Below are 19,643 nucleotides of genomic sequence, written 5' to 3'. Positions count from 1 at the left end.
ATCTGAAGATGAAAAGAAAGATGCTAAGAAAGAGAAAAAAGCCCCAAAGAAGGGCAAGGAGTCAGGTACAGAATCTGAAGCTGAACAGAAAGATGCCAAGAAAGAGAAGAAAGCTCCAAAGAAGGGCAAGGAGTCAGGTACAGAATCTGAAGCTGAACAGAAAGATGCCAAGAAAGAGAAGAAAGCAAAGGGCAAGGAGTCAGGTACAGAATCTGAAGCTGAAAAGAAAGATGACAAGAAAGAAAAGAAAGGCTCAAAGAAGGGCAAGGAGTCAGGGGCAGAATCTGAAGCTGAACAGAAAGATGCCAAGAAAGAGAAGAAAGCCTCGATGAAGGGTAAGGGGTCAGGTGCAGAACCTGAAGCTGAACAGAAAGATGCCAAGAAAGAGAAGAAAGCCCCAAAGAAGGGCAAGGAGACAGGGGCAGAATCTGAAGATGAAAAGAAAGATGCCAAGAAAGAAAAGAGAGCCTCAAAGAAGGACAAGGGATCAGGTGCGGAATCTGAGGATGAAAAGAAAGATGCCAAGAAAGAGAAGAAAGCCCCAAAGAAGGGCAAGGATTCAGGTACAGAATCTGAAGCCGAAAAGAAAGATGCCAAGAAAGATGCCAAGAAAGACAAGAAAGCCCCAAAGAAGGATAAAGGGTCTACAGAATCTGAAGATGCAAAGAAGGATAAGGATGGGAAAAAAGATACAAAAAAAACAGGAGAGAAAGATGACCAATCGAAAGACAAGAAAGATGCAAAGAAAAAGGGGAGTAAAAAAGGTAAGAAAGATGAAAAGAAGGCCAGTGGGACAGATACTGAATCAAAGGATGGTGCCAAAAAAGATGCCAAGAAGGATGCCAAGAAGGATGCCAAGAAGGATTCCAAGAAAGATGTCAAGAAGGATGCCAAGAAGGGCAAATAAACCTTGAATAATAATTCAAAAGCATTTGATAACAATTTTAGTAGTCTGAAACTGAATATGAGTGACAAGGGAATTCAAAGAATCAAATAATTTTTTTTAAATGGGGCAAAGAAGAATATAAAGCAAGACCCAGAAAAGCATCATAAAATATAAGAAAGATATGAAAAATTAAAAGTGATGAATCATTGAAGGACTTGGATGATACCTATGATAAGTTTGGGGATATGAAAGATTCAATGAAAGATCCCTAGAAAGGTTCAAGGAAGAATATTCAAATCAGGATGCAGAAGTTAATGACACTGGATCTGTGGATAAAAAATAAATAAAGACTCCAAAATAATCCAAGGAGGCAGATGTTCAATCTACAGAATCAAATAGTCTGAAGCTGCATCCACAGATTTAAATACCATAGGTGTAATGAGAGAATCAAAAAAAAAAAATCAGAAACTGCACTTGCAAATAAATACAAATACAAATTGAAGGTAGCATTTCTTTAAAAAGAAAGAAAGAAAATATGGTTTCCTTGTGAACCTATACCACCATCCCTGAAGTATAAACAGCCATAACCAGGTTGATGGATGTTGAATGTTCCACTTCCAAGCCAAGATAAACATACTTGGTAAGTTAGTTTTGTTTAATAATAAGCCAAATTGGATTAAACAATAACTGAGTCAATTTAAAGTCTGAATTGAAACCTGCCATTCTTATAAAAATCTGTGGAATCTGTTCACTATGTTTTTATTGGAATTTGGCAAAATGCAGTAGCATTTACTTTGTGCTTTCTTATTAACAAGAAATTACTTGTGAATTTGGTGAGAATACATTAGAATGAAGACCTTAAAAGTATCAATGAAAAAGTTAAGTAGAACTATTTATCATGAGCGAGGAGACTGATTTATGATACATCTTAACTTTAACAACTACTTACTTATCAAGATATTTTTTTTTCTCCTCAAACAGAAAATAGTAGCCAAGTTCTCTCCATTTAAGACAGGATGTAAATCAAAAATTTCCAAATTACCAACATATGTAAATTGAAACAAGGTGAATTAAAGAGATGCCTTGTAAATTGCTAATACATATGCAAAACCAAATTCACCAGCATTCAATAGAGTCTAATAGAGTGAAAGCATCTACATATTATTTAGATGTGAAAACTATTTATTTTATATCTTTATAACTATATTAAACTCTCTTGTGATCCATAAGTCCTATTAATGTGAAGAGAAAAAAAAGAAAAACATAATGCAAAATGCAAAACTCTTCAAATATCCAATTAGTAGCAATTAAATCTCTTTAAAATTCTCTCAGATAAACTCAACATTGTTGCAGAACTTGCTAAGTGATTTGTTTTCCCTTTCATCTCTCCCAGTATAAATTCTGGATGTAAAATAAAGCTTCTCCTTGATACTCCTAGTTCCACATGTTTTCAAGAACTAGATTTATATGAATAATGAGGTATAATTGTTACCTGCCCTTAAAACATTGGCCCCTGTTACCCTACATCAACTCCTGAAGGATTCATGGCCATTTGTAACTTACGGTCTTTGAGGTGGCCCTACCTTGCAGATCTGAATCAGCTGTAATGACAGAGTCAAATCCTGCCCCAATATTCTCTCCCTCTTGCAAGAACTCATTCTTCCTTTCTCTCTGCTTGTAAGTAAAATTATATAGTCAGATTTTCAAAATTTTCTGGAAATGCTAGCATCTTTCTAAGGATTTAGAGATTCATTTAAAAGCCTCTATTCCTCTAAAAAAAATCTCTTAGATTATTTTCTAATATGATATTCAAAAATCAAGTTTTAGATTAAAATTTAAGGTATAGTTTTAGAATAACTGAGCTCCTAACTTTATTATTCTATCGAAATGCATGAAGGTCCCCCCAACCTTTTGGAGTTCCAATTGCAGTGCCCTTCTTTTCTGTCTATATATTTCTCTAAAATTATTCCATTCTATTCCCATGGTTTTATACATCATTCTTTTTCTGTTGAAACCTAGTGATTTTTCCACTCAGTTCCAAAAGCATTTGTCTAAATATTAAGTTAAAGCATCTGCTTGAATGTCTTCCAGACATCTCAAAATTAACAGGTCCCAAAGAGAACTCAAACCTGTTTTCTCCATCCAAAACCATTTTCTCCAGGTTTTCACCAATTCAGTAAATGATGCTGACATTAAACTTCAATCTAAATCTGGTGGGTCACTCATAATTCTTTCTTTTTCACCATGTTTATCTATTGCTGAGTCCTGCCTGGCTACCACCAAAACATTTGAATTGATCTACTTCACTCCATTTCTATCATTTCTACACTAGAAGTCCAATCAGCATTACTTTTCACTTGGAAATCCCAAAGCCCCCTAAATGCAGGGAAAGCAGCCTACTTCATCGTTGACCACCACCCAACATCTCATTCTCAACACAGAAATCATGTTCCTTCATTACTCTGAATCTTCTAGTATATTGGTGTTATATTTAACATAAACTTTTCTTTTCTCTAGCTTTAATAATCTGGCTTCTGACTGCTTATCTGCCTTCATGTGGTAGCAAAATTGCCTATCATGCTGTTGTCACACTGGATTTCTTTCTACATTTAACTATACAAATCATAACAGTTTCAAGGCTTCAAACTTGTTTCCTCTGCCTATAACCCAATTCTTCTAGAACTTCATATTGCTGATTTAAAATTATTTTCTCAGCTTAAATTTTACCTTTGCAGACCTATTTTATATTTAGAGCATTTTTAGATTCACAAAAAAATTGATGAGAAGTCGCAGAGATTTCCTACTTATCTCTTATAGCCACACACGCGTAGCTTTCCTCTCATTTGTTAACATCCACCACCAGAGTAGTATGTTACAATTAATAAGCTTGAATTGATGTATCATCACTGCCCAAAACATAAAATTTATATTAGGTTTCACTCTTGGTGGTGTACATTCTATGGTTTTTTAGAAATGTATAACATATATCAAACATTACAGTATCAGACAGAGTAGTTTCATTGCCCTAAAATTCCTCTGTGCTTTTTATGTTTGGCTACCACTGATCTTTTCACTGTCTCCAGAGTCATGTATCTGAAATCATAGAATAGGTAGATTTTTCAGGCAGACTTCTTTCATTTAGTTATATGCATTTAATATTCCTCTATGCCTTTTCATGTCTTGAGAGCTCATTTCTTTTAAGCACTGAATGGTATTACATTGTCTAGATGTACCACAGTTTATTTATCCATTCACCTACCAAAAGACATTTTAGTTGATTGTAAATTTTGGCAATAATGAATAAAGATGCTATAAACATTTATGTGCAGGTTTTTTCAAGGACAAATATTTTCACCTTATTTGGGAAAATACCATGGAGTGCAATGGCTGGATTATGTGATAAAAGTATGTTCAGTTTTCTGACAAGTATTTTATGCTTTAAAAATTGGCGAGAAGATCTTATGTATTTTATCACACAAATGGTGATAATACATTAAAAGGGTGGGAGGCAACTTTTGGACATTATGGATATGTTATGGTATAGATTGTGGGGATGGTTTCACAGGTATATATGTGTATACTTATCTCCATAAAATCATCAGGTCATCTGGTTACACAGCTTTTTGAGTGTCATCTATTTATAGATATAGATATATAGATATAGATATAACATACACATATAAAAGAAACTTCTGAACTGTCTTTTATGGTAGCTTTTATGATGACCATTTTGTATTCCCATTAGCAATGAATGAGAGTTCCTATAGCTCTATACCCTCCCCAGCATTTTGTGTTGCCACTGTTTTAGATTTTGGTCATTCTGATAGGCGTGTAGTGGTATCTTACTGTTGTTTTGATTGGCATTTCCCTGATGGCATATAATGTGGAACATTTTTTCATATTTTTATTTGCCAGCTGACTATCTTCTTTGGTGAGGTATCTGTTGGTTTATTTTTTTAATCAGGTGACTTATTTCTCTGATTATTGAGTTTTAACAGTTCTTCATATATTTTCGTAACAGTCCTTTATCAGATAACAATCCTTTATCCAGATTTTCTGGATATTTTTCTCCCAGTGTGTGTCCTGTCTTGTTCTCTAAACAGTGTCTTTCACAGAGTAGATTTTTTTTTTTAATGAAGTTTAGCTAATCATTTTTTTTCTTTCATGGATTGTGCCTTTGATTTTGTATCTAAAAACTCATCAGCAAACCCATAGTCATATAGATTTTCTCTTATATTATCTTCTAGGAATTTTATAGTTTTGTATTTTACATTTAGGTCTGTAGTACTTTTGATACTGTCTGCTCTGTCATTCATCACTTCCCTATTACCTACTAACTTCTATCTTCTAACATGCTTTATTCTTCGATGTAACATACAAAACCACCTGTGTCTGTATCTATTTATCTATCATATAAATCACGTATTGCATATTGCCTATCTCTCCCACAAGAATAAAAGCTCCACCAGGGAAAGGAAAATTATGTGACTTATTTACTGTTTGTACCTTCATAACAGAACTATACCAAGCATATAGGACACAGTCATTAACTATAGGTTAGGTAAATGAATAAATACGAGTTGGAGTACCTAATGACAAGTATGACATACTTGGGGTGAGCCTTTCCAAAATCCTCAACTGAAACATGCCAGTCTCAGTAAAGTCAAACTAAAATAATTTTTAGTGTCCTTTCAAAAAGGGGAAAGTCCCAAAGAAGGTAATTTTGATGGTTAGTGGCAATCTGGATAGCAGGCTGCAGTGTTTTCTTAATGTGATGATGTATGGAAAATTTTATGAAATATGTAGTGATTTTATGAACTAAATGTCTATACAGGCTACCAGAACTTCTTGGGGTTTTGTTTTATTTGTTTTGCTTTGTTTGTTTTTTCATCTTTATCCCTGATCAGTCATGCTTGCATGAATGTTTTTACACAGCATGACTACTAAACATTGCAAGATTTCTAATCATGGAATGAGGATTTATTTATGTTCTTTATTAAGGTGAGAACACGAATTTCTACATTTTGTACTGTTTTGTTTTCTTTAGAAAATTTATTGTGGCTTTTCCAAATTTTTATAATTTGTAATGAGGACTTTTATAATACTCATACTAATGGATTTGAATACTTTTTAAGAACTCTGTTTTACATAGGGGAAGCAAACATCACATTATGCCCAATATAAAATAGAAACTGGTTTTTCTAAAATTGTAAGAATCTTTAGATGTTATCAATTTCTTTACTTATAATAAAACCACTATCAATAATAATTTTAACATATATAATAAATAATAATGTTAGTAACAATTTGTTTTATACTCAAAACAGTATTTCCCACCTGTGTTTCACAGAACTTAAAGTGCCAGTACTCTGTTTCATAGCTGGGAATAGTTCAAGCTTTGTCCTACACCTTTAACATGTTATTCTAATTGAAAAAAAGCAGGGATGTCCTAAATGGGTAATGGGTATTAAGGAGGGAACTTGTGATGAGCACTCGGTGTTGTATATAAGTGATGAATGACTGAATTCTACTCCTAAACCCAATATCATATTGTGTGTTGACAAACCAGAATTTTTTAAATTAATTAATTAATTTTTTATTGTGTTATGTTAGTCATCATAAAATACATCATTAGTTTTCTGGTTTTTTTCACATTAGTTTTTGATGCAGTGTTCCAAGATTCATTGTTTATGCATCACACCCAGTGATCCATGCAATACATGCCCTCCTTAATACCCACCACCAGGCTCACCCAACCCCCACTCCCCTCCCCTCCAAAACCCTCAGTTTGTTTCTCAGAGTTCATAGTCTCTCATGGTTCGTCTTCCCCTACAATTTCCCCCAATTCACTTTTCCTTTCCTTCTCCTGATGTCCTCCATGTTATTCCTTAATGTTCCACAAGTAAGTGAAATCATATGATAATTGACTTTCTCTACCTAAAAGTTTGAAGAAAAAAAAATTTACTCATGGCTGTATTATAATCCACACTATAGCAAGAAATATACATCTGGACTTTACATCTGATACATCTGATCTCTTATGCCATTCATGGTCTCCTTTCAATTGCTAGTATACATGAGATTATTTCAAAGGGTCACACATTATCATTCCACATCCTCAGTGATATCTACATTGCAGTATACATATTAGCTCCTTAAGAAATGTTGTTGTTGGTTTTTTTAAAAGATTTTGTCTATTTATTTGACAGACAAAGATCACAAGTAGGCAGAGAGGCAGGCAGAGAGGGAGAGGGGAAAGCAGGCTCCCTGCCGAGCAGAGATCATGATCTGGGATGACCTGGGATCATGACCTGAGCTGAAGGCAGAGGCTTAACCCACTGAGTCAGCCAGGTGCCCCAAGAAATGTTGTTTTAAAAGCTAATTGGATCATAAGCATTTTCTCCCATTCTATAAATTGCCTTTCACTCTGTTGACTGTTTTCTTTGCTATGAAAATATCTTTTCAAGTAGCACCACTGGTCTATTTTTGCTTTTATTGTTTGCGCTTTTTGTTGTCAGATTCAAGAAAAGCATTATATATACCGAAATCATAAATATTTTCTCATAAATTTTCCTCTAGGGTTACATTTTTAGGTCTTACATTTTAGGCTTTAATCCATTTTAAGTTGATTTTTGTGTATAGGATAAGGTAATTGCCTATTTTCATTCTTTTGCATGTGAATATTGTTTTTCTAACACCATTTGTTGAAGAGACAATTTTTTCCTAATTGTGTACTCCTGACATCCCTTTCAAAGCTCAGTTGACTATAAATGTGTGGATTTTTTCTGGGCTCTCTATTATGTTCTACTTGTCTGTATGTTTATTTCCATGCAAGCACCACATTGTTTTAATTACTATAGCTTTATAATAGATTTTAAAATTAGAATACTGATTTCTTCAGCTTCGTTCTTCTTCATTAAAATGGTTTTGTCTCCTTGGGGTCTTTTATGGTTACATTTAAGGATTAGAATTGTTTTTTCTATATTAGTAAACAATGTCACTGAAATTTTGATATGGGTTGCACTGAATCTAGAGACTTCTGGATTGGCCAGTAGAGATATTTTAGCAATATTAAGTTTTCTAATCCATGAACACAGAATGATTCCCATCTGTTTTTTAATTTCTTTCATCCATGTTTTATGGTTTTCTGTATTCATTATCTTTCACCTCCTTGGTTGTGTTTATTTTTAAGTATTTTATTTTCTTATGCTATTGTTAAATAGGATCATTTTCTTCATGTCCTTCCTTCTTCAAATAGGTTGTTATTAGAGAACACAACTTTTTTTTTTTTTAACCGAAATACAGTTGACATACAATGTTATATTCGTTTCAGGTGTACAACATATTGATTCAACAATTCTCTACATCATTCAGTGCTCATCATGAACCATGCAGTTTCTGTCATCAAACATTATTATAATATTATTGACCAAATCTCCTACACTGTACTTTTTATCTCCAAGACTACTTATTTTATAACTGCAAGTTATATCTCTTAATCCTCTTTATCTATTTCACCCATCCTTCTACCCACCTCCCCTTAGGCAACCATCAGTTTATTCCCTGTACTTAAGAGTCTGTGTGATATAAGCGTTTCTAAATATCTCATATAAATTTCACGTATATGTGGAATTTTTTAAAAATGAACTATAAGAAACAAAATAAAGTAACACAACTGATTTTTGTAAGCTCATTTTATATTTCATGAATTTACGGAATTTGTTCATTAGTTCTTTTATTGAGTTTACAATAGTTTACAATAATAATATCGTGTATTTATTATTACATGTAAACTGTGGTATACATTCTCTATATAAAATTTATAATAATCTTATGTCTCTCTTTCCAGAGAGACAGTTATTAAACATCAGCAAATAACTACTTGTGCCTCACTCATATAGGGAGAGCAGGGGATTGGTCTATTTTTTGTTAGCTTCATTTTTACTCTCAGAAAACACAGTTATCTCTTTTTATTGAAAAATATCCAATTTCACAACTCTGCCTATTGGCCCTTTGTTGTTTTCTACAGTGCAAAGGAGCTTGGCTTAAGGGCTACTGCAAAGAAAAGAAGGCACTGATTACCTATTTTCTTTACAATTGAAAGTGGCCTTTAAAGATGAATATAGTTGACACTTGAACAAAACAGAGTTGAAATGTGCGGTCCACTTATGTGCGAGTTTTTATAGTACAGTTCTGTAAATATATTTTTGCTTCCTTATGTTTTTTCTAATAAAATTTTTTTCTAGCTTAATTTTAAGAATAAAGCATAACAAATAGCATGGAGGACATGGGGAGATAGGAGAAGGGAGTTGGGGGAAATTGGAAGGGGAGGTGAACCATGAGAGACTATGGACTCTGAAAAACAATCTGAGGGTTTTGAAGGGGCGGGGGGGTGGGAGGTCGGGGTACCAGGTGGTGGGTATTATAGAGGGCACGGATTGCATGGAGCACTGGGTGTGGTACAAAAATAATGAATACTGTTATGCTGAAAATAAAAAATAAATTTAAAAAAAAGAATAAAGTATGTAACACAAATAACATACAAAAATATGTTATAATTGGCTGTTTATGTTACTGGTAAGATTTCCAGTTAACAGCAGACTATTACTAGGTAAGTTTTGGGGAAGTCAAAGGTTACATGTAGATTTTTAACTCTGCAGGGGGGATAGCACCCTATGTTGGGTGCTGCACTTCTATGTTGTTCAAGGGTCAACTATATGTATATGCTACATTATTTGTGCTAATAATAAAGCTGACCCAAAACATATTAGTTGTGCATTTAAAATTGTTTTTATGAGTTTAAAAAGATGTTTGAAACAAAATGGCAACTTACTTTTTTTTTTTTCACTTTTTAAGAAACAAACCAGTATGCACTCTGAGAACCAGAGTACCTACATTTTTAAATTCAGATCTGTAACCTACCAACTTTGTTTTCTGTTTAGATACCCTCTCTGTACTTCAGTTTCCCCATTTGTGAAATGAACATAACAGAATCTACTGCATAGGGTTGTTGTGATCATTATATTAGTTAATGTGTATAAAGTATTTAAAACAGTGGATGGGGGGTGCCTGGATGGCTCAGTGGGTTAAAGCCTCTGCCTTCGGCTTGGGTCATGATCCCAGGGTCCTGGGATTGAGCCCTGCGTTGGGCTCCCTGCTCAAGCAGAGAGACTACTCCCCAACCCCGACTCTCTGCCTACTTGTGATCTCTGTCAAATAAATAAAATAAAGTCTTTGAAAAAAAAAAAAAAACAGTGGCTGGCACACAACAGAAGGCTTGCCATTATCATTTCCACTGCTTTTACTACTACAGCTGCTGATGCTGCACAAAGGAGTCAACTCACTGATATCTGTTTTGGGTTCTAACACCACAAGTTGTGTGATCTTTAGTAAGTCACATTTTCTGTACCAGAATGAATCTAAGGTTAGGGTTCTTTTTATAGTTTACATTTAATATCTGTAAGTAAGTGAGCTGATTATTCATTAGTTTTATTAAATTTTTTGTGGAGTCTTTTGGGTTTTCTACTTAAAAGTTCATGCTATCTACAAACAAAGATAATTTTGTTTCTTTAGTTCTGATTTAAATGCCTTTTATTTTTCTTGCCTAATTTCTCTAAGACCTGTAGTACAATGTTGAATAGGAGTTGCTAGATTGGGCATCCTTGCCTTCACAGAGATCTTAGAGGAAAAGCTTTAGGTTTTCGAAGCTGAGTATGATGTCAGCTTGGGCTTTTCATATGTGGCTTTTATTATGCTGAGGTAAATTCCTTCTATATCTAGTTTATTAAGAGTTTTTATCATGAAAATATGTTTAATATTGTCCAATGGTATTTCTGTAGCTACAGAATTGATTATTTAATTTTTGCCATTCATTCTGTTAATGTCGTACATCATATTACTTGTTTGTATATGTTGAATATCCTTGTATTAAACCCACTTAATCTTGATGTATGATCCTCTTAATGTGTTGCTGAATTCAGTTCACTAGCATTCTGTTGAATTTTTCATCAATATCCATCAAGGATAGTGGTAGTTTTCTTGTAGTGTTTTTACCTGGTTTTGTTTTCAGAGTAATGGAGGCCTCATATAAATGAGTTTGCAAGTGTTCCCTCCTTTTCTGTAAAAAACAGAAGATGACTTTAGGAAGAATTGATGTTAATTCTTCTTTAAATGTTTATTATAATTTACCAACAAGCCATCTGGTCCTGGACTTTTCTTTGCTGGGAGGTTTTTCATTACTAGTTCAAACTCCTAACTCATTATTACTCCCTTGAGGTTTTTTATTTCTTCATGATACAGTCTTGGTAGGCTGTATGCTTCTAGGAATTCATCCATTCTTTGGTTTATCTGATATGTCAGTGTATAACTGTTCATACTAGTCCCTTATAATCATTTTTTTTTAATTTCTGACATTTCCCTTGTAAATGTCTCTTGTTCTATTTCTTATCTTGTTTGGTTTTTTTTTTTTCCTAGTCTAGTAAAAGGTTGTTCAAATTTGCTTATCTTTTCAAAAAGCAAGTCAGTTTTGATTTTTTGTACTGTACTTTGGTACTATATTTCATTTATTTCTTCTAATCTTTATTATTTCTTCCTTCTGCTAGCTTTATTCTTTTTCTAATTCCTTGAGCTATAAAGTTAGATTGTTTATTTAAGATCTTTCTTCTTTTCTAATGTACATGTTTAATTCTATATCCGTTCCTCTTAGTACTGCTTTTACTCTTTCCAATATGTCCTGGTATTTTGTATTTTTATCTTGAAACATTTTCTAATTTCCCTTTGAGTTCTTCTTTGACCCACTGGCTGTTCAGTAGTGTACTGCAAAATTTCCACACATTTGTGCATAAACCCATGCATATAGAGTCAATTGATCTTTAACAAAGGTGCCAAAAATACACATGAGGAAATGACAGATTCTCCAATAAATTTTGTTTCAAAAATTGGATATCCACATTCAAAAGAATGAAATTAGACCCCTATTTTATACTATATACAAAATGAGCTCAAAATGGAGTAAAGACCTAAACATAAGACCTGAAAGTGTGAAACTCCTAAAAGAAAACATAGGGAAAAAACATCATGACATTATTCTTGACAGCAATTCCTTAGATTTTTCATCAAAACAATCAACAAGAGCAAACACAAACAAAAAACCCAAACAACAACCACAAAACAACAACAACAAAAAAACCCAGAAAACTTCAAAAACTCCTACAATTCAGAAACAAAATAGTGCAAGGACTTGAAGCATTCTTACAAAGAAAACATATAATGACAGACCTATGAAAATATGCTTGGTGTCCCTAATCATTATCCCTAATCTCCTCTTAAGTGTTATCAGAAAAACAAAGGATAGTAAGTGTAGGTGAGAATGTGGGAAAACTTGTACCTGTATACATTGTTGATTTGAATGTAAGACAGTGCTGCCGCTATGGAAAACAGTATGGAGTTTCCTCAAAAAATTAAAACTAGAACTATCAAATGATCTAATCTTCTCACTCCTGGGTGTATATATCCAAAAGAACTGATAACAGGATCTCAAAGAGAGAGCTGTACTCTCACATTCACTCCAGAATTATCTGAGTAGCCAAAATATGAGAACAACCTAAATGTCCATCAAGTGAACGGACGAGGAAAATGTGATATACAATGGAACACTATTTAACCTTAAAAAAGAAGGAAATGTTGTTACATGAACTACATGTTTGACTCTGGAGAACATCATGCTAAATGAAATAAATATGTCACAGGACAAACACTACATGATTCCATTTATATGAGACATCTAAAATAGTCAAGCTCATAGAAACAGAGAGTATAATAGTGATTTCCAGGGGTTAAAGGGAGGGAGAAATGGGGATTTGCTCTTCAACAGGTACTAAGTTTCAGTTATACAAGATGAATAAGTTAAAGAGATCTGCTGTACATCATGTATTAGTTAACAATACTGTACTGTGTATCTTAAAAGTTTTTAAGACAACAGATCTCATGTTAAGTGTTATTACCATAATGAAAAAAAGCATTAGTATCTAGGATTAGGTAGCTAACCTTGGAAGAGTTACTTACTCTACTTAAAGAATCTCTTATTTGTACCTTTTTCTTGCAAAAACACTTTTCTTGGTTTTTCAATCTTATAATACCCCTTTTAGATGTATCAAATTTTCTAAGCTTTCTAAAATTTGGATTTTCTATACTATGTAGATATTTTAACTGGTGAAATCTGAGAGATTATCTCTAAAACCCCTTAACGAATAGACTGAGGTCAAATGAGATTGAGTAATATTTCAAGCTTTTATATCAGTGATAGAATTTGGGTGAGAATGCTGGTCTTCAAATTCCCATTCTGCTATTTCTGCTTATGTCTACCAAGCAAAAATTTTGATCACTAAATTTATGTCTCTATTCACCCTTCTAACAAAGTCAGCTCTAATCCAAGTTTTCTTTGGTGGCTCAACTTAAACAGAATCAGCATTTTCAGGCTTTACTGGAGAAAGAAAAAAATTAACGTTCTAATCAAAACCAAAGAAATACACATATTTTAATTCTCAGGAAAAATATATTTGACATGTAAAATATAGCTTTTCCTCGTAGCAACGAATGTTTTCTAATTTCATCATTAATATTGGTCAAATGTCCAAGAAAATGGAAATATTTTTTTCTTGCTTCATATAGAGCTCATTTCTAGCCCTAAATAATAAATAAATAAATAAATTCTCATGAATATACTTAGGGATAGGGTCAGTATATTTTCAAGTAGACTATAAACAAAATGTATAAATTTAAATGAAAAGTAAAATGACTTTTCATTTTAATAAATTGATCTCTAAATTTCAAGAGAAATAAGATTTTCTTGCAACAAATTTGGATGACTGATACACTTTCTTGTTCCCTGCATTAAAAATTTCTAATTTTAAGGTAAAATATTTTACCAAAGAAGAAAATTTAAGTCTATTATTACCACATTTCTTAAGACTGAAATTATGACAAAATAAAAAGTTTAAAATAAGCTACTGAAAACTAAAGTGTTCTAACTTAGGCATCATAACTACTAAAATGTTATATTCTTTATATTTGAAAAAAATCTTGACAAAATTTAGCACTACCTAATATATACATAAAATATCATATATATATATATATATATATATATATACACATCAGATATATCTATGTGTTAATGTGTGTGTGTGTGTGTGTGTAACCACACACATTCTTTCTTCAGTATTTTTGTGAATTTTTTCAGATTTACATCATAAAATATTCACAATGCATGGATATCCTATGACAAGGCCCTTAGTTAAAAAAATTAAAAGCACTGTTATTGGTCCATATAGATCTAGGAACTTTCTTTATATATCTATACACATAAAAATATCATATAGGATAATTTTTAGAATGCAATTGGCTTTGAATTCCTAAGTTCTAGAGTCAATAATTTCTTTTCTTTTCATTAAATTGAAATGAATTTTGTCTTACATAGACATTACTGTGAAAGAAAACATTTGCAGTAGAGACACTGTTTAGAAAGAGTGAATTAATAATCAATACTCAACATACACCATGCTCTAAATTTAGAAATAGAGGTATAGTTCTGGAATTATAAATTCTTATTCCATTAACACTGGCTATAAACTCTCCCCGGAGGCAATCATTAATTCTATCTCTATAATGCTATATCATGTAGAGAGTGCTGTGAGAAAAGAAAATGCTAAATAGCATAGAGATAACTGAAAACATAAGCATGGAAAAACTAAGAAAAGACATACAGAAAACGGAAATTTTAAAGGTCCTCTTGAAATACAACAGAACCTTGTCAATGAAGACTTTTCAAGGTTGTATTATTTAAGGTCTATGATATGTACTGAATTTTAATTTTGCTGAACTTTAATAATGTTAAATGGCAAGATGGTATATGAGAAACTATCACTTAGTTCATATGTGATCCTTGTCTGCTGGGCACTCAAATTTCATCAAAATATTCTCCATCCAATCGTTCTAGACTACACTTTAGTTTTTGCACTGAGTTGAAATATCTTTAAATTATCATCAGTTCAGATTCCTAGATTTTGAAACATTTGCTATTATTGGCACTACAAAAATTAATTTAAAATGATGAACTTATTTGCATGGAAAAATTTAATAGATTTTCCATTCTGACTGTAATTAATTTATGTAACTATGCAGAGTAGAGATGGTCATCTACCCTATAAATATCTTAGTGCATATTCTAGAGAAAGCAGAAGTAGAAGAGATATTAATAAATCAAATTTTATTACTAGACAATTGTCAGAATTTATGCTCCACTAATGAAAGGGGATTGACTCATAGTTTTAGCCATTCTTCAACTGCGTATATAATTACATTTCCTAAAAAAAGTAAACGCATGAGTTTCCTCTATCCACCCAAGTATTCATCAAACTTTATTTGTGCTTTTTGGTAGGACATATGTCACATGGAAAAAAAACCCAGAAATTATTTAGACTCTTAATTGTTATTCTGTATTTTAATATTTATACCTCTCATATTACTATACCATTCAATAAGTACTAAATTATCAAAAGACTGTATTTAGTAATAAAATAACCAAATTTTTTCTCTATATATTCAATTCGAACTTAATATGAATCATTAAAAAGTGTTATGTACAAAACAACATTTCACATTCTGGAGGTGAGAATGAATGTTATAATCTAGTTATTTGAAAAGCCCACTTATTTGCTTTATTAATTAAGTAGTAGTAAAAATTTAGGAAATCTGTTTTTAATATGTATGGTCCTAATTCCATATCAGAAACATAAATAATAATAACAATAAAGTTTGAAAATTAAAAAAAAACTATTGTTATATTTAAAATATAAAACATTACTTGTACCTTATTCAATTTTATTTCTAGGAGGTATCAAATGCTATTAATGAAAAAAGCAAATAGCAATCACTGAAAAGAGAAAAGTTAGAAGTCATCTACTAAGTGAGAAGTCATAGACCACATTACTGTACAACCAGGAAAATCCTGTAAAAGCACTGGAAAATTAAAAAAAAAATTTCAATATTGTATTTCAAATTACTAATCATATGCTTAATCTACAAAATCTTCCTAAATTGAAATAACATCAATAGCAAAATCAACTATCCATTTATTGTCTACTATTTGCCAAACACTTTTCTTTCATTGTCATTTAATCATCATAACAACCTATAATAACTAAAGTAGAGAGAGGTTAAGTAACAGGAATAAACTTCCACAGCTAATAGAAAAACCAAGATTTTGATCTGAATTTAAATCTCACTGGAAACAAGGATTTAGATCAGGATTTTGTGACATAATTGTTCTGAGATTTGGGGGGATTTCCTTTTAACACCTCAGCCTCGGTTTCTTCATAGCATCATTTCTATACCAGCAAAATGTATAGTTTTGTTAAAATTACTTCATATGTGTAGAGGTCCCACCATATAGTTTCTTAAGATGGGCAATTGTTCAATGCATAACTGCTTGGCTCCATTAGTCTCAAAGGAACCTGTCAGGCTACTACTTTTCCTACTCCCTGTATCTTTTTGTGTGTCTTTTCATAAATATTGCACTGTAATTAATAAGTTACATGAAGCGTATTTGCAGGAATAAGCTATAGAGAACAAAGATACAGAAACTGAAAATATGCATTTGAATCCTAGCTCATCCATTATGTAATCATGAAAGAGGGACAAGAAAAAGAATATAAAACACTGAAACCAAAGCAGATGGAAAAATACCATATCACATCCAAATAGTGCTGATTCTAAAAAGCAAGAGAAAAAATGAATTATGACTGGAGAAAAGGTAAAGTTAAAGATTCATCTATCTATCTACAATATTACTGAGGAATCAGCTCTAACAGTTTGTTTTCAACAATATCTCATGTTTTCTTCTTATCTTTATATGTCATCAAGAAGTACTTCTGTAAATCCTATTTTTTTTTACATTTCAATTAATTAGTTTACGTTGTCTTAAATTCTACTAAGAATTGAATAGAATAAGGGAAAACTGATATATCTAGTGTCATATGAATCATATAATAGTATATATATAAAGACAACTAGAAAATTGTTCCATGTATGACTTTTGATAGTACTGAATGTTGGCAACAGGCTAAATTGTTTCTGCATTGTTTTACTTTAACATTGATACATCTTTTAAAGATTTATTTATTTTAGAGAGAGAATGTGCCCACGTATGCAAACAATAGGAAGGGCAGAGAATGAGGGAGAGAGAATCCCAAGCAGACTTCCCACTGAGCGCAGAGCCCCTGAGGTTCAATCCCAGGACCCTGAGATCATGACCTGAACTAAAATCAAGAGTTTGCCGCTCAACTGACGGAGCCACCCAGGTGCCCCAGCATTGATACTTTTTAAAACAGTCAGATTCATACCTATAAAAGGAGATTTCAGTGAATATGGTTGGAGGTCAAATTATATGTACTTATGAATCCACATAAATTCACACATATGCATTATTGAAGTACCCTAGTCTAAACTAGAGGGGCTGTATCCTGGTTAATTAGCAATCAGGAAAGTGGAATTTAAAGTTAATCAAGACAAGTAATTTGAATACTACTGGACTTTAGGGGTTTTTTTCTCTTATTTTTAAAGATTTTATTTATTTGAGAGAGTGAACAAGAGAGAGCAAGCAAGCATGAGAGGGATGAGGGGAAGGATCAGGGGGAGAGGGAGAAGCAAACTCCCCACTGAGCAGGGAGCCCAATGTGGGGCTCCATCCCAGGACCCTAGGGATCATGATCTGCACTGAAGGCAGACGCTTAACTGACTGAGCCACCCAGGAGCCTCTGGGCTTCAGGTTTTCTTAGTAGTATAAATGCACTGAAAGAAATTTTAATTTTCCAATAAGTTAAATTGTATGGTTTTAAAAATCATTAATAAACTGAAAACAAATAGTTTTAAATAAATGGCAAGTCATATAGACCAACATCAATCCTGCACTATATGTGCTATTTTAACCCCTAGTAATATAAAATATTACATGCCAGAGATATAAACAAAGAATGGTAAATGATTGTAACCCTTCATAATATCCATGTCAACCACTGGGAATTATAAAACAGAAAGTGATAAACATATTATTTCTGAAAAAGAAATGTTTCAAATACTTAAATACTCTCATACTCTGTTGCTCTGACATTTTAGAAAACTAATACCCAAGATTTTATTTTTAAATTCCAAGATGCTATGTGAATCCAGTTACATGCATTCAAAAAAATAATGATGGAATTTAGCTGATCTTAAAGCACAGCATAGTGAAATAACTACAAATTAAAATTAAATTAAGAGGACCCTATGATTATCTCATTTTACTACAAATACAGGGAAATACATTTTTCAGCCACAATAATTTTATTACTATAAAATATTTTCTAATCAGAAAGAAATTCAGAAGTCAGATGTTACATTATAGAAAAATAACTAATAAGCTGAATTTCCTGTAATAAATTCAACTACTTGCAGTGAGAACTGTTAACAATTCTAAGAAATTTTAATGATAGTTACTAACATTGCAATCTAGAAAATTTTATATTTGATTTGAAAAATAAACTGCAGATTTCAATATTATGCTCTAAAATTTTATGAAAATGGGAAAAATTTATGAGGATTTAGAATACAAGCATCATGATACACAGAAATACTTATTAAATCATTATTATATTGAACTTATTTTTTATTATAAAAGGATATGAAACTAGTATTTTGTTCTACTTTTATGCAATGTAACTTCCATTAAAGTGATAGCATATTCAATGAAAACCCTGCAAAATTTAGGTGATTCTATGTAAATAAAGAGTATGTACATAAGTATATGTTTGTGTATGTATATGTGAATGCATATGTGTTCTATTTCAGAAATGTTACCTCAGAATTTTAGGTTGATTCCTTGGAATTCTTTATTCTAGACATATATAAGCATCTCTAAAAAAATTAAAAGCATATTTAAAATTGACTTCTGAATCTGGGGGTAAAGCCTGACAGAAGTAAAGATTTTCTAGAGAAATTTTTTCTAAACTAGTAAGTACTTGCAGAATAGATAAATCCATCATTCCAATATAAGATAGAATTACTCAGAATAAATCATTCATGTATAAGTACTGTCCAAAACTTCTTTGGAAGTTCATGATGTGATAAGTTTAACCTCATTTATTTTTGCAATCTAGTTACTTTTCTCAGGACAGATGTGTATTGAAATAATTCAAGACAAGCTGACAAACTAAGAAGTCTGAAAAACTTTAAAAAAACTTCATGTAAAATTCTGTTTCTCCCTCTGTGTGTGTGTATGTGTTTCTATCTCTCTCTCCAGCCTCACATCATATATTTATAATAGTTGTTGTGGAGCTAGACACTGGTAAAGACAGGGCCATGCCTTTGGGTAATTTGCTCTACTTAGCAAACTAGAACCTTGAAGAACTCCAAAATAATGAGGGTTGACACATCTGAATCCCAGGAGCACATTCGGATTTTCCCTACAATTATCAAGTATAGTTTGGTGTGAACAAATATCCCAAAACTCATGAAAAATACATATTATATATATCCATATTATTTCATATAAATGTTATGTTTCACACTAAGCAATAAACACTATGACAAGTATTTTTCCATATCAATAAAAATATATCAGTAAAATTTTATGACTAAAAATTAAAAATAATTATACAACAATAGATTTTTAAAACAGCAGATTAATACCAAAAGATCATTGGTATTGACAGTTTGAAATAAA

The 19,643-nt window shown here is 32.1% G+C and overlaps 1 protein-coding gene across 1 annotated transcript in view; it reads left to right on the top strand.

Annotated features, from left to right (window-relative positions):
- CYLC2 (cylicin 2) overlaps window positions 1-907 on the top strand; it is a 22,324-nt gene extending 21,417 nt beyond the window's left edge. The window contains exon 6 of the mRNA XM_059410119.1: window positions 9-907. Coding sequence (XP_059266102.1) covers window positions 9-907 — 899 coding nt within the window. The remainder of the gene's footprint in view (window positions 1-8) is intronic.
- The last annotated feature ends 18,736 nt before the right edge of the window (window positions 908-19,643 follow it).

This window comes from Mustela nigripes, chromosome 9 (genome assembly GCF_022355385.1).
Source record: "Mustela nigripes isolate SB6536 chromosome 9, MUSNIG.SB6536, whole genome shotgun sequence".
NCBI classification, from domain to species: domain Eukaryota; kingdom Metazoa; phylum Chordata; class Mammalia; order Carnivora; family Mustelidae; genus Mustela; species Mustela nigripes.
Note: the sequence above shows the minus strand (reverse complement) of the source record. Positions and strands in the feature narration are given on the sequence as shown.